Below are 15,995 nucleotides of genomic sequence, written 5' to 3'. Positions count from 1 at the left end.
ACGTTAGCCTTCCTGCTCCTCTGATGCTGCTTGGCCTGCTGTGTTCATCCAGCTCTACACCTTGTTATCTCAGATTCTCCAGCATCTGCAGTTCCTACTATCTCTGATATTAAGTACATTCCAGGTTTACATACTTTCTGGCCTCCTTGGTGGGATAGAATTGATTTTCATCCTGTTCCTCCAGCATCACCCAATACTTGTTGTTATATTCAACCACCTCCTTCCCCTTCTCGTTTTTGGATTTCATCTCTGGATAGTACGATATCACCCGAGTAAGGTTTCTGTGCCTGAAATTTTTAAGAAATAGCAAGTAAACCATACAGGGAGATGAACCGTTGCATTATATAAAATCATGGAATGATTACAGCACAAAAGACCCATGTCTGTGAGACAGCTCTCTACAAAAGCAAATCAGTCCCACTGCCCTAACTTTTTTCCATGAGCTTAAACAATCTCTTTCATCAGGTGGTTATTCAATTCCCTTTTGAAAGCCATCCTATCATCACAATTGCCTGGGAAAGTGGTGGATGCAGGTACAATGACAACATTTAAAAGATATTTGGACAGGTACACTAACAGGAAAGGTTTAGAGGGATATGGGCCAAAGGCAGCCAAATGGGACTAGTTTAGTTTGGGAAAACTGGTCAGCATGGAGGAGTTGGACCAAAGGGTATATTTCTTTGCTGTGTGACTCTCTGACTCTATAACCAAGCCACGATTGTTCCTGCATCCACTACACACACACTGGTGGTGAGCTCCAGATCTCAACCACATGCTGTGTAAAATTCACGTCACCCCCATATCTTTTACCAACCACATTAAGTTGGTGTCTTTTGGCTTTCGATCACTCCACCATAAGAAAGTTTCTCTGTATGCTGTCTAGAGTCCTCATGATTTTGAACATTTCTATCGGATTTCCTCGCCACCTTCTCTCCTCCAAGGAAAGCAACCCCTTCAGCTTTTCCAAGTTATCCTTTTAACTGAAGTCCCTCAGCCCTAGAATAAGTTCTTTTCTATATTTTTTTCTGCATCTCTCCAAAGCATTAATGTTCTTCCTGAAGCTGTTGCCATCAGCTTTCCATAGATTCAAGGATGACACTGACACATGGTTGCAAGTTACTGCTCTGGGTCCATATGTGGCTGAAAAGGCTGATCCAAACCCCTGTACCTTCTGGCATAGGTCATCCCATAGGTAGCAGAAACTGGAGAAAGTACTTCTCGAATTGGATACAATACTCCAGAGCCAAACCAGTGTTTTTGAAAAATTCATCATTACCTGCTTGATTTCTTAAAATTCTGTCTCAACTTATAAAGCTCAGTATCTGATTTGCCTTTTTAACCATTTTTTTCCAACTGTCCTGCCACCTTCCATACAAACCAAAAACTGCGGATGCTAGAAATCAGAAACAAAAACAGAAATTGCTGGAAAAGCTCAGAAGGTTTGGCAGCATCTGTAGAGAGACATCAGAGTTACATTTTGGGTCCAGTGACCCTTCCTCAGAATCACCACCTTCAATGATTTGTACACAAGTTCCCCAGGTCTCTCTGTACCTGCAGAGAAATAGACCTTTTATGTTCTAATGCCTCTCCTCATTCTTCCTACCAAAACATATCACTTGGCACTTCTCTGAGCTCGCTACACCAGCCTGTCTCCTTCTTGAAGTTTAATACTATCCTTCTCACAGTTTGCAATACTTCCAACTTCTGTTTTGTAAATTGCTGCTCACAAACATGTAAACAGTTCTAGTATTTACAATAACAATGCTTTCAAAGAGCGATATCAAAGTTTTCACATTGCTGATGCGCACATGGCACAGTAATCGCACATCCACCCAGTTCGTGAGCAGTGCATACCACGAAAGCAAGGGGTGGGTAAAAGGAAGAGGTGAATTGGAGTAAGCCAGCCTCTTCCAGAGAAGTGGTGAGGCAATTCCCTAGGGACCTCAGATCACTCCATGCCTTCTCCCAACAGTGGGCTCACATGTTGATGTAGGCACAAGGACCCAGGGCTTCAGCTCTGTTGAGTTAGTTTTTGTTTGGTGCCATACGTATGAAATTGACCAAGTCAGTGCAAAAGACCATGGAATTTTAAGTACAAATTGCATCCAGCACAACTTAGATAGCCACAATCTTTTACATTAGAAAGCAATTTGTTCAAAGCTAATCCACCCTCAAAATTGGCCATACCTTCACTTTAAATGAATTAATCACCATTAAGGAGGTTTTTTTTTATTCATTCATACGACATGGGCATTGCTGGATGGCGGCATTTATTGCTTGTCCCTAGCTGCCCTTGAACTGAGTGGCCTGCTAGGCCATATCAGACAGCAACTAAGAGTCAACCACATTGCTGTGGGTCTAGATTCATATGTAGGCCAGACCAGGTGAGGATGGCAATTTCCTTCCCCGAAGGGCAGTAGTGAACCAGAAGGGTTTTTATGACAATTGGCAATGGTTTCATGGTCAGCAGTAGAGTCTTAATTCCAGTTTTTTTTTATTGAATTCAAATTCCACCGTCTGTCATTCAAACCCAGCACATTGGCTGAGCTTCGGGATTAAGAGTCTAGCGACAATACCACTAGGCTGTATTGATTGTAATAAGGTCAGCCAGGTGGACCTCAGACTACAAATTCCTTGGTTGGACCAGATTAACAGCACGAATCAGAGAATCCTGGCCGACAGATATAAACAGGAGTGTCAGAGGTTCTGTTCACTCAGACCTGGCTCTGAAGAAACTGGATCAGTGTCAAAGACTCTCCACATGTAAATAAAGGGTGACTTGGTGATAGGATACCAGCCTCTGTGGACCTTTTTTAAAGGCCATTGCCTCGCACTCTGTTTTTGTTTCAAATTTCTAGCATCTTCAGTTCTGTGTTTATTTTCATTTGCTTGTTATACTGGGTTCCAGAGGGTAGTGTATGAATGGAATGAGCTGCTAGAGGAAGTAATGGAGGCTGGTATGATTACAACATTTATAAGGCATCTGGATGAATACGAAGGGTTGAGAGGGATATGGGCCAAATGCTGGCAAATGGGACTAGATTGTTTTAGGATATCTGGTTGGCATAGATGAGTTGGACTGAAGAGTCTGTTCCTATGCTGTACATCTCTATGACTCTGTCTTTAAATTGTTTCTTGGCAAATTAAAAATTATATTCAAAAGCTTTAAGAAAACTTGCCAGTAGCGTATCTGTGCTGAAAGGAATTGGCTTATGTTATGCAATCTTTCTTTCCAAAGGTCTATAAACAAGTACATTAGCATAAATTAATATCACTAATTAATGTTATTTGTTTATGCTAATTGCACTTGTTTATAGGCTCTACAGAAAGGTTGTACAAATTGAGCTGATTCCTTTTGGCACAAACACACTCTTGTACCCTAACAAGTTCTTAAAGCTTTTGAATATAATTTTAATTTACAAATAAACTGATTTCTGTACCCCAGTATAACTAATAAACAAAATAAATGCAAAAGAACTCCAGATTCTGGAAATATGAAACAAAATCAAAGCATGCAGGAGAAACACCGCAGATCTGGCAGCATCCATAGAGAGAAAACAGAGTTAACTTTGAGTCCACGTCAGAACTGAAGATAGGTGGGGAAGGGTGGAGTTTATGCTAATGACAGGATGAGGTTGAGGAGGCTAGAGATTAGAGTACATGAAAACAGTCTTTCTGGATACTGCACATGAGTAGGGTGCCAATCAGCTTAAGAAAGGCAAGAAGGGAGAAAAATAAATCACACAATTTCCAAGAGTTATTAAATGGTGCTACAGGCCAAACCTAGGTTACTATGCTAGCCTCTGAATCGATAGATCGGCATGGGTCACAAAATAATACACTTCAGCATCAGAGCCCTACTTTATATAATTCCTACTATTGCAAAGAAAAAGGAAGTCCTCAGAATTTTTGGGGGTTTTCCGAACCAGTGGAGAAAAATCTTAGGAAATGGACCAAAAAAGGAGAAGCAGTATTTATAATATTATGAGCGTGAGGGATAGAATAGATGGTAATGTGTTTTAAGCATGTGAAGGAGATTGCAGCAAAAACAGAAGAGTCGTGTGTGAGTGAGAGAGGAGAACAGATTGGATACAGGTCTCTCAATTACTAAAGCGGGGTGTCAAAAGGAGTGTGTGCACGTTCATGCTTGTGTTTGTAAGCATGCAAGTGTTCAAGCATGTGAAAGTGGGTGTGTTGGTGTAATAGGTTTAAGTGTGGCACCAGCAACCCTCAACAGCTGGAACACAGGAGGAAGTCCAAATTAATGTTCCTGGAAAAGGCAACAGTGATTTTTGGACTTCAAAACTGGTGGTGGGGGAATGGGATTCAGCAGGGTGGAATAAATAACAAGTGAAAATATCAGCTTTATAATTTGACAATAAGTAGATCAAGCAAAAGGCTGCAAACTTAGAAATAAAATTAATGGGCAGTGGGGAAAACAGGAATTCTTTTGACAAATGTAAAAGGCAAAACTATAAAAGGTCTGATTCTAAAAATAATCTAAATTGCACAAAGCAAAATCTTTAAGAAATAAAATATCTAAGTGATTGGCAGTAGCCACGTCAGAATTACCTTGAAAGTAAATATGTCTTTATAGCACTGATGATAACTGAGGAATCATTGATTTGCTGGAAATAAAAGAAAATTAAATCAGTTAAAAGCTACTTATCTTTCATTTAAATTTATCATCAAATCCTACATCTTTACTTCAGTGCATTCGTTTCATTTACTTCTCAAAAAAATGCTCAAATTGACCAGAAATTCAACAAAGAGAGGTGGGGAAATCAGGTGAAGAGGAAGTGACGATGGGGGGAGAAAAGAGACAGGAAGAATAGGGTGGCAGAAGGAGGGATGGGGAAGAGAGTGAGAGAAACACATTGATAATACAAAACCATACCTTGCAAACATCCAAGAATGTTCTTAAATTTCAGCGTATTTACTTCACTTAAGATGGTGGATGTGGCAGCTTTTTGTATGAAGCAAGGTTCCATACTGACCTCACTGACTTACTGTTGGGAATGACTCGGAAAAATATGCTACACTAAGAGTTTCACATGATCTTAAATGACACTTGAACCATGGCAGTAGCTGATGGTTTAAAATTCTAAGTGGGAAGTCAGCACCTGGCGCAATACAGCACTCCATCTTTACTGCACTCAAGTGTCATCCAAAATTATATGGCTTTAGCCATCATCCTGAAAGGAATCAAATGGACTTCCACAACCTGAAGTCGCCATCTAACTTTTTTGCAAAACTTTAACTTCCCAGTTGGTGTCACTAATGTGAAAATTGGAAACACTTCCCAACATATGTCACTAACATGGAAATAAAAAAAATAAAATTTTATAGTGGCAAAAGGATCAGGGAGAGGATAACTTTTTATTTACACAACGTGCTGTCATGATCTGGAATGCACTTGTCTGAATGGCTGGCAGAAGCAAATTCAAGAGTAACTTTCAAAAGGAAACTGAATACGTCGTTCAAAAAGAACAATATGCAGTGTATGGGGAAGAAGCAGGGGAATGCGACCAGTTGGATATAAAATGATAGCTGAATGAACAGACATGATGGCTGAATGGCCTCCTCAGATCTTTATATTTCTATGAAATGAAGTTCAGTTGAGCAGCTGTACGTGGATATTGTTAACATAGCCATCAGATATGGTGGCGTAACAGCTTAAGTATGAGATACATAACTCAAAAGCTGTGAATATTAGCACAGACAGATTTGCATTTTTGTAGCAGCACTCACAACCTCAGGATGTCCCCAAAACACTTTGCAAGCGATGAGGTACTTTTGAAGCATTATCACCATTGTAATGTAGGAAACACAGCAAGATTCCACAATAAAAATGAGTTAAAGATTGGCTATTTTCTTTCAGGCATGTTGATTAAAGGATAAATATTGAAGCTGGACTCTAGAAAAACCTCTCCTCGGTCTTCTTCAAATAGTATCTTGAGATCTTTTAACGGCTGCACCCGAGAGGGCAGACAGTGCCTTTTATTAAACAGCTCATCTAAAAGATACCAACTCAGATGACACAGGTCTCACTAAACTGTAACAGCAGAATCACTTTAGATTGTTGTACTCAAATCTACGATGTGGAACTTGAATTCTCAATCTTCTAACTCAGAAGCGAGAGGGCTACCCTCTGTGCAGACTGTGAATAGTTCGCAAACTGAATTCAGATCGTCACTAAGACCAAAGCTGCAATATTGTTTTAAAGGCAAATCAAATTACCTGCCATCCCCATCAAGTCCTGGCCTACATGTTCCTCTTGTCTCAACGATAATGAATAGCACTCACTGGAAAAGACCCCCACTTCCCAACAATTGATGGCAGACCATTGCATCCAAAAAAATGAAAACATATCATTGAATATTAATTCATGCTGTGACAATACTATGGCTTTAAGAGGTGTATTTTGTCCTGGTTTTTTTTTAAATAAAGAAAGATTGAGACAGATGTGTCTAGTAGTCTTCTCCAAAGCCAATAAAGTAAACAGCCTGTGAGGCCTTGATTTTTTTTTAACGAAGTTGGAACAATAGAAACAGTCTGGATGGGTGGTGGTCAAGTTCCCACAGAACTAAGGTTTTTTTGTTTTAGCCTTCAGTAGCAGTTGCTGGGGTCTTGAAGCCGAATATGGAAGCTCTTATTCCTCTCTCTGTTACAGCTAAAAGTTGGGGTTCTCTTCCTGTTGCAAGAATTTTATGTGAGACAATTTTATTGAATTTGTCTTTGCTAAGGGCGTGTTTATGGATGTTTCTATATCGGAACAGCTAATTAGTAGTAGTTTATAATATATATATTATTTTGTTTAGCATCTTGAAAGAGTTTCAGCTAAACCAATTCTTTTTATTTTGTCTGCATTTTAATTATAGTGCATGAATAAAATGTGTTTTGTTTCCAACCTGGTAGTTTGACCAAAGTGCATTCAGAACACAACATCTTACACTTACCTTTAGAATAAGAAAAAGTCAGGGTCTCAACTATCTTCTTAATAAATTTTCGGGGGGTTTGGTCTGGTCCATAACAATGCTCTAAATTTATTTTTGTGCAAACTCACCACTTTCTCTCCATCATCCCCGATCAAAATCGGAACCTTTCGGTAGTTGGAAAATTTGATCTCCTTGCGCAAGACCGGGTTGACTTCTACAATCTCATAGGGCAGCGAGTGGAAATCAAGGAACGCTCGGACTTTGCTGCAGAATGGACAAGTCTTATACTGGTACAATGTGAGTGAGAGGCCAGCACTGGGTGCCTGCTGCAAACAAACACACAGAGAAAAAGGGTTTCAGTCACAGCAGGAAAGCTGAACCTCATCATCACCCCTAACCCAACCAACCATCTTTAAACAATATCACTAATACTGAGGATACAGTTACCACCCCAATGCTGATTGTGGGAGCTTATCTGGGCAAACTGATGACCAGGTATCTCATAATACAGCTGTGATGACACTTCATGTTATGAATGGTACTGCATAAAACCAGGTATAACTTTCTTTTAGAATTCCAGTTGAGTGAACCCTCCCATTCCTGCTTTTTTAAGGATTGGCCCAAGCAGCACGATATTTATTTAGGAGTGTGCCTGAACTTATCTGACCAGGGTGAAACATAGAAAAGGGCACAGAAATAGGCCATTTGGCCCTTTGAGCCTGCTCCATCATTCACCATGATCGTGATCATGACCGATCATTCAACTCAATAGCCTGTTTCCACTCCTCTCCTCCCCTCCCCCCCCCTCAATATCCTTTGATCCCTTTAGCCCCCTAATGCTATATCCAACTCCTTCTTGAAAACATTCAATGTTTTGGCCTTGACTGCTTTCTGTAGCAACAAATTCCATAAGCTCACCACTCTCTGGGTGAAGACATTTCTCCTCATTTCAGTCCTAAATGGCCTACCCTGTGTCCTTAGGCTCTGGACTCAGCTGTCATCAGGAGCATCCTTCTTGCATTTACTCAGTCTACTCCTGTTAGAATTTTATAGCTTTCTCTGTGATTCTCCCTCATTTTTCTGAACTCCAACAAATATAATCCTAACTGATTCAAACTCACCTCCTACAACAGTCCCATTATCTCAGGAATCAGTCTGGTAAACCTTTGCTGCATTCCCTCAAAAACAAGAGCATCCTTCCTCAGATAAGGAGACAAAAATTACGCACAATATTCCATGTGTGGTCTCACCAAGGCCCTGTACAATTTTAGCAAGATATGCCTGCTCCTGTATTCAAATCCCCTCAGGATGGGGGCCAACACACCATTTGTCTTCTTTACCACCCACCATGTCAATACGCTTACTTTCAGTGATTGATGTATGAGGACACCCAGGTCGCACTGCACATTTCCCTCTCTCAATTTATAGCCATTTAGATAATTTTTTTAGAAAATTCATTTGTGGGATGTGGGCATCGCTGGCCGGCCAGCATTTCTTGCCCATCCCAAGTTGCACCCTTGAGAAGGTGGTGGTGAGCTGCTTTCTTGAACCACTGCAGTCCACCTGCTGTAGGTTGACCCACAATGCCATTAGGCAGGGAATTCCAGGATTTTGGTCCAATGACACTGAAGGAACAGTGATATATTTCCAAGTCAGGATGTTGAGTGGCTTGGAGGGGAACTTGCATGGGGTAGTGTTCCCATGCATCCACTGCCCTTGTCCTTGTCCTTCTCGATGGAAGTGGTCATGAGTTTGGAAGGTGGTGTCCAAAGATCTTTGGTGAATTTCTGCAGCATATCTTGTAGATGGCACACACTGCTGCCACTGAGCGTCGGTGGTGGAAGAAGTCAATGTTTGTGGATGGTACCAATCAAGCCGGCTGCTTATAATAGTCTGCCTTATGTTTTTGCTCCCAAAGTGGATAACCTCACATTATAGGTGCACTGAACTGGGTTGAAGGAGAGAAGGAGAAAGGACTGCCATTTATATAGGATATGCACATGTATGTGAAAAGTGCTTTTCATGGTCTCAGGGTGTTTCAGCCAATTAAACACTTCCTAGGGCACCACTTTAAAGTGTAGCTACATGGCAGACAATTTGAACACAGCAAGATCTCATAAACTGTGACATGATCATAACTAGATCATCTATTTTTGGGTGTTGTTTGAAGGATAAATATGAGCCAGATTGCCAGCGAGAACTCCCCTGCTTTTCTTCCAAATAGCACCCATAGAATCTTTTACATCCAAGTGACAGTGAGACGAGGTTCTGGTTTAATATGTCAGTCATTGAACCAGTGCAGCATTGTCTTAATATGGTCCATTTGAATTAGCTGCACAGGTCTTGGGCCCACAGCCTTCTGATTCACAGGCGAGAACGTAACAGACACAAGTCTGTGGTTACACCGTTGACACTGACCACCTCCCAAATTTCACACTACTCAGTTTCAGCGTGCTTAAGAATCTGATTAGGTCAATCCCTCACGTTATGCCATCACTTTTTACGTTGACATACCTAAAATTCTGTTACACTGAAGTAGCATCTCAAACACATCACTGAGTGATCACAGAATCATAGCTCATCAGCACAGATGCAGGTCATTCAGAGCATTGCTCCTGATCAGTGTCATTTTCCTGCTCCCACTCTCATGCTTCCTTCTAACTCTTTCAACATTGCTCTGTTTCAAGCAACCGACCAAATGTCTTTTAGCTTGAGGACCGACAGAGTGTAACATAGGCAAATTTCCTTGGAGAACAAAATAATGGAACATAGAACATAACAGCGCAGTACAGGCCCTTCAGCCCTCGATGTTGCGCCAACCTGTGAAACCAATCTGAAGCCCATCTAGCCTACACTATTCCATTATCATCCATATGTTTATCCAATGACCATTTAAATGCCCTTAAAGTTGGCGAGTCTACTACTGTTGCAGGCAGGGCATTCCACGCCCTTACTACTCTGAGTAAAGAACGTACCTCTGACATCTGTCCTATATCTATCACCCCTCAATTTAAAGCTATGTCCCCTCGTGCTAGCCATCACCATCCGAGGAAAAAGGCTCCCACTGTCCACCCTATCTAATCCTCTGATCATCTTGTATGTCTCTATCAAGTCACCTCTTAACCTTCTTCTCTCTAACGAAAACAGCCTCAAAACCCTCAGCCTTTCCTCATAAGACCTTCCCTCCATACCAGGCAACATCCTGGTAAATCTCCTCTGCACCCTTTCCAATGCTTCCACATCCTTCCTATAATGCGGCGACCAGAACTGTACGCAATACTCCAAGTGCGGCTGCACCAGAGTTTTGTACAGCTGCAACATGACCTCATGGCTCCGAAACTCAATCCCTCTACCAATAAAACCTAACACACCATACGCCTTCTTAACAACCCTATCAACCTGGGTGGCAACTTTTTAATAGATTGGGAAGATGAAGCAGATGTAGACCTGCAGGGTAATGCTCAAGTTACAAGAGTTAAATTGGGAAGGAAAATTGTGTTGAACAAGCCGGTTTCCTTTTGAAGCACAGAAGATTAAAATGGCAAATAATTTTTGAAATTTACAGCACAGAGGGCAGCTACTTGTACATGATCTAAATACAAGGAGTTAGATGATTGATCAGGTTGGTAGGTTGTGAAGAGAGAGAAAACCTTATTTCCTCTCGGGAGATATAATCTCAAAACTACAGCCATGACAACTGACACAATGTCAGGAAGGAGTCCTTCACACAGAGGGTTGTGGAAATCTGGAACGCTCTTCCTTCCAAAAAATACTTCAGGCTGAGGTCAATTGGAGTTTTCAAAACAGACATTGACCATAAGATGCAGGAGCAGAAGTAGGCCATTCAGCCCATCAAGCCTACTCTGCCATTCAATGAGATCATGGCTGATCTCATAACCCTTAACTCAACTTTTCCACCTTTTAGAGATTAAAACTCTAAGCATCTTCAGGGCTGAGGCAGACAATGATGCAGCCTTTACACCTGTCCGTGGTAAAGAATTACACAGCTTCACTACCCTCTAAGAGAGGAGATTCTTCCTCATCTCTGTCTTAAATGGATGACTGATTCTTCTGAGGTTATGCCCTCTGGTCAGAGACTAGGTTGTTTTCCCTTTCTGCATCCACCCGGGCAAATCCCTTGAGAATCTCAATAAAGTCGTCTCTCACTCTTTGAAACTCCTGGGATCAGCTTAATGAATCTTTTCTATACGGCCCGCCAGCCTATCTTTCCTCCCTATTTTGATACTCAGTTCTCTTTGAAATAAAGGCCAGCATTCTATTTGTCTTCTGTTCCCTGCTGAACCTGTATGCTAGCATTTTGAGAGATTTGTGTAGGAGGATTCACAAATACCTGTGCTGTAGCTTTCCGCAAGTCTTTCTCCATTTAAATAACATTTAGCTCCTTTATTCTTCCTGGCAAAGTGCATAACCTCACATTTTCCCATATTATATTCCACCTGCCAAATTTTTGTCCACTTGCTTAACCTGCTTAGATCCTTCTGCAGACTTTGGTTTATCATCACCACTTGCTTCACACACATTTTTGTGACATCCATAAACTTGGCAATAATACATTCGTTCTCTTCATTCAAGTTATTAATATATACTGTCAATAACTGTGGCCCCAGCACCGATCCCTGTGATATTCCACTAGTTAGAAGTTGCCATCCTGAAAATGCCCCCGCTATCCCAACTCTGTCTTTTATCAGATGGCCAATTCTCTATCTCTGGCAATTTCCTACCTCCAACACCCATAGGTTCCTATCTTATTAAGTAGCCTAATGTGTCGGGCCTTATAAAACCCCTCTGAAAATTCAAATATTATCCATCTGGTGCTTCCTGTCCTGCTTATTAAATCTTCAAAAAAAAAAATTCTACTAAACTTGTCAGGTATGCTTTCCTCTTCATGAAGCCATGTGGACTCTGATCATATTACACATTTCTAAATGCTCTGCTATTATATCCTTTATAATAAGCCTTTAATATGTTTCCAATACGATGTTAAGCTAATTGGCCTATTGTTATGGTTTTTCTGGCTCTTTCCCTTTTCAAATAAAGCCACTACATTGACGGGGTTTTCCAATCCCCTTGACATTTCCAGGATCTAAGGATTCTTGGAAGTTTACAACTAGTCCACTATCATTGTATCATTTTAATATCCTGATTTGATTTATTGTAGTCACACGTACCTAAGTACAGTGAAAAGTTTTGTTTTGCATGCAGTACAGGCAAATAATAGGGTGTTCAGACAGAGTGAGGCATACAAGGTTACAGCTGCACTGGAGGTGCACAAAAGAAAGATCAACATTAGAACTGAAATTAGAGGGGTCCATTCAGCAATTTAATAACAGCAGAGAAGGAGCTTTTCTTGAACCTGTTGGCGTGTGTGTGTGCCTGTGTCTGTAAGCTTCTGCCTAATGGGAGAGAGTATTACTGGGGTTGGAGGGGGCTTTGATGATGTTGGCAGACTTTCTGCAGCAACAAGAAGTGTAGATGGAATCCATGGATGAGAAGTTGGAATTTGTGATGGTCTGGGCTGTGTACACAACTTTCTGTAGTTTCTTACAGTCCTGAGCAGAGCAGTTGCTGTACCAGGCCATTATACACCCAGCTAGAATGTTTTCTATAGTGCACCTCTAAAAGTTGGTGAGGGTCTTTATGGACATACCAAATTTCCTAAGTCGCCTGAGGAAGAAGAGGCATTGTTATGCCTTCTTGACCATCGCATCTACGTAGGAGGTTCAGGACGGATTGTTGGTGGATTGTCGGTGGATTGTCACTCCTAGGAACCTGACGCTCTCAACCCTCTCCACCTCAGCTCCATTGATGTAGATAGGAGCTTGTCCTCCTCCTTACTTTCTGAAGTCAATGATCACTCGGCTACATCCTATGGGTTCTGCATACTTATAGGTCTTCTCTCTTGGAAAAGTTGTTGTATTTGTTTCTTATCTCCCTTGATGATTTATTAATGTTGCCATGATTCATAATTTTTGTTCAGCAATAGATAAAAAGGTTGTAGTTTCTTGGTGAGTAGATGGAGTTAAGATCCAGATCAGCCATGATCTAATTGAATGGTGGAATAGGCTGAAAGGATTTCTCCTATTCCTACATTCATGGCACGGTGGCACAGTGGTTACCCGGGTTCGATTCCAGCCTCGGGCAACTGTCTGCATGGAGTTTGCACATTCTCCCTGTGTCTGCGTGGGTTTCCTCTGGGTGCTCCAGTTTCCTCCCACAGTCCAAAGATGTGCAGGTTAGGTGGATTGGCCTTGCTAAATTGCCCATAGTGTTCAGGGAGGTGTAGATTAGGTGGGATGCCCTGAGGTTCGGTGTGGACTTGTTGGGCCGAAGGGCCTGTTTCCACACTGTAGGAATTCTATGATTCTATGATACATCCGCTGGGCTACACCACACTGCAGTGTTGAAAATTCACACCACAATATAAAAAGACTTGGGTTTGTTCAGCACTTAGCACACAATGGATAACCTTGAATTTGAAGGACTGCATTGCAGGCAAACATAATGTCTTGTTAACACATTATTTACATTACCATCTAAACACAAACAATAAAACTTAAGGTAAAGCCTTTGTTTTTGGAATCAAAACAGCACATGACACTGTAAATTTCAAAACTTTAATAACTTCACCGATTGAAAGAATCAGCAATAACTCTTTCTGGAATAAACTGTTGGGAATGGGACACGGAATTTAAAAAAAACTATGCCAATTAGCCAGCCCTGGGAAAAGAAAATGATGAAGCTACATAAACAAACTATTTTAAAATCTGATAACTTGCTGCCTTGTCACAAATGAGCAATTAATATTGCCTACAGAAGAATTTAAGAAGTTAATAGCAGGACAGAATGCATTTCAAACAGACAGTGAATATAACAAAGAACACAGAAGCTACTCCTGATAAAAAAGGAGGCTACAGACTTGGTGACTTCAAAAGTGTCACAAATAAAGTCACCATGAGCTTAAGACAGCAGGAAATCCTATAAGAATTCAACTTTGGGATTCTTTGGCAGCAAAATTCTAGAGAACCTGGGAGTAAATATCACCAATCTGTTCTGGTCCATCCACATTGACTCTACAGTCAAGAAAGCACACCAAAGCCTCTATTTCCTCAGAAGGCTAGGGAAATTCAGCATGTCCACAATGATTTACTAATTTTTATAGGTGCACCACAGGAAGCATCCTGGTCTGGATGCATCACAACTTGGTATGACAACTGCCCTAGCCAAGACCATAAGAAACTGCAGAGAGTTGTGAACTCAGCCCAGTCCATCATGAAAACCAGCCTTCCTTCCACTGACTCCACATACACTTCCGCTGCCTTGGGAAAGCAGCCAACATAATCAAAGACCCCTCCCATCCCAGTTATCCTCTCTTCCATCAGAAACACCTACCAACAGATTCAAGAACAGCTACTTCCCGCTGTTGTCAGACTTATGAACTGACCTCTCATACAATTAGAGTTAATCTTTCTTTGCACCTTCTCTGTAGCTGTAACACTATATTCTGCCTTCTGTTGTATTACCCTGTTGTACTTCTTTGTCTTGATAGCACGCAAAACTATACTTTTCATGCATCTCTATACAAATGACGACAATAATAAAATCAAATCAAATCAAATCAACCTAAACTGCACAAGGACTGAACTCTAGACATATGCAGAGAAAGACACTGTTGGTTGGAATTGTAGCTAAATTCCACCATGATTTGGGTATTGGCTATGTTGGGTTATGAGGCTTAATTTGCTTACTTGAAGGGTCTTATTTTGGTTGGTACATGCAACAAAGCTTAATTGTTTCAGTATTTGATTGAGAGATTTCATAATACATACCCAAATTAAAGGCAGCTTATGGCAGTTTACAGGCAACAAGAGGAAGAATGTTAACATCTTCAAGGGGGCTTCCAATGTGAACAAGCTTAAAATCTACCATTATACATGAAACTGAAAATTATATTATAGCACCAACAACTGCATATTTTTAACTTTAAAAAAAATCTGAATTTTCTTTCAGCTTCATTTGTCAACATTAACGGTTCCCTAGCATTTAATACAAACAGAAGTTGCTGGAAAAGCTCAGCAGGTCTGGCACTATCTGTGGAGAGAAATCAGAGTTCATGTGACCTTTCCTCAGAACCGGACCAGAGTCAGCTAACTCTGATTTCTCTTCATAGACGCTGCCAGACCTGCTGAGCTTTTCCAACAACTTCCGTTTTTGTTTCTGATTTACAGCTTCCGCAGTTCTTTCGGTTTTGCCCAGCATTTAGGCAGGAAAGTACTGCACTTCTGACGGAAACTGCATTTAAAGCACGCATTTTTAAAGCCAATTAATAAAATCCAACTGGTTGCAAAGCATGCTACAAGAGAATGCACTGTGTTTAATTAATGCTATGCAACAAAATCGATGCTCATTTTCCCTCCAAACCCCTCCCCAAAAAACGTAAGGATTCAGTCTAACTGGTGAGCAGTACAAACCTTCCTATCTAGCTGTAAATAAGTTACTGGCAGCCCCTGAACTACTCTTTTTGTGCTATTAACTCGCATTTACCTTCGGGTATTGCTGCTCAGCACGATGCAGCTCTTGCTGCAGGTAGTACCTGACAGTGTGGTACAACCCTAAGGTCCCACCCAGCACAAATGCAACACTCAGGGCAGTTTTACCAACTTTCAGACCTCCTGGTAACTTCTCCTGCAAACCTCTGCCTTGCCCGTAGAACCTGGTACCAGGCTGTAGTGCAAGGGCTTGCCCATTGCAAGCCTTACTGTAAGCCACAAACCGAGCACAAACTCTCCTTGCTCTGACATAGAAAGCTGCCATATCTACCTTACACAACCAGATTTCCTCCAGATCTTCTTAAAGTTGTACTCCACTGAATTACAACAGATATTCCCACCCCGGCTTTCAATTACAGCCTTCCTATTTTCAACTAAAGAGGTAGTTGTTCATCTTACACATTATTATTCGAGACAAATAATAAATTAATGATGAACTTAATTTTGGTTGTACGACATAAATTATTGGCTCACCCGTAATCCCTTTTCA

At 41.1% G+C, this 15,995-nt stretch overlaps 1 protein-coding gene across 1 annotated transcript; it reads right to left on the bottom strand.

The window, feature by feature from the left end:
- Window positions 1-109: 109 nt before the first annotated feature.
- On the bottom strand, window positions 110-15,785 carry ptgesl (prostaglandin E synthase 2-like). The gene is made up of 4 exons (XM_048613413.1): window positions 15,501-15,785; window positions 7,067-7,264; window positions 4,573-4,628; window positions 110-287 (listed from the first exon to the last, which is right to left on the bottom strand). The coding sequence occupies exons 1-4, from the start codon at window positions 15,768-15,770 to the stop codon at window positions 110-112; spliced, it is 702 nt and encodes a 233-aa protein (XP_048469370.1). The 5' UTR covers window positions 15,771-15,785.
- Window positions 15,786-15,995: the final 210 nt, after the last annotated feature.

This window comes from Rhincodon typus, chromosome 28, assembly GCF_021869965.1.
Source record: "Rhincodon typus isolate 14 chromosome 28, sRhiTyp1.1, whole genome shotgun sequence".
In the NCBI taxonomy this organism is placed as follows: domain Eukaryota; kingdom Metazoa; phylum Chordata; class Chondrichthyes; order Orectolobiformes; family Rhincodontidae; genus Rhincodon; species Rhincodon typus.
Note: the sequence above shows the minus strand (reverse complement) of the source record. Positions and strands in the feature narration are given on the sequence as shown.

Excerpts from the sequence above, each read along its gene's own strand:
- ptgesl (XM_048613413.1), bottom strand. The coding sequence starts at position 15,770 with ATGGCAGCTTTCTATGTCAGAGCAAGGAGAGTTTGTGCTCGGTTTGTG. Across the intron at positions 4,629-7,066 it reads GGGATGATGGAGAGAAAGTG|CAAATCAATGATTCCTCAGT; the intron begins GTGAGTTTGCAC and ends TTTTATTTCCAG. Across the intron at positions 288-4,572 it reads AAGACATATTTACTTTCAAG|GCACAGAAACCTTACTCGGG; the intron begins GTAATTCTGACG and ends TAAAAATTTCAG.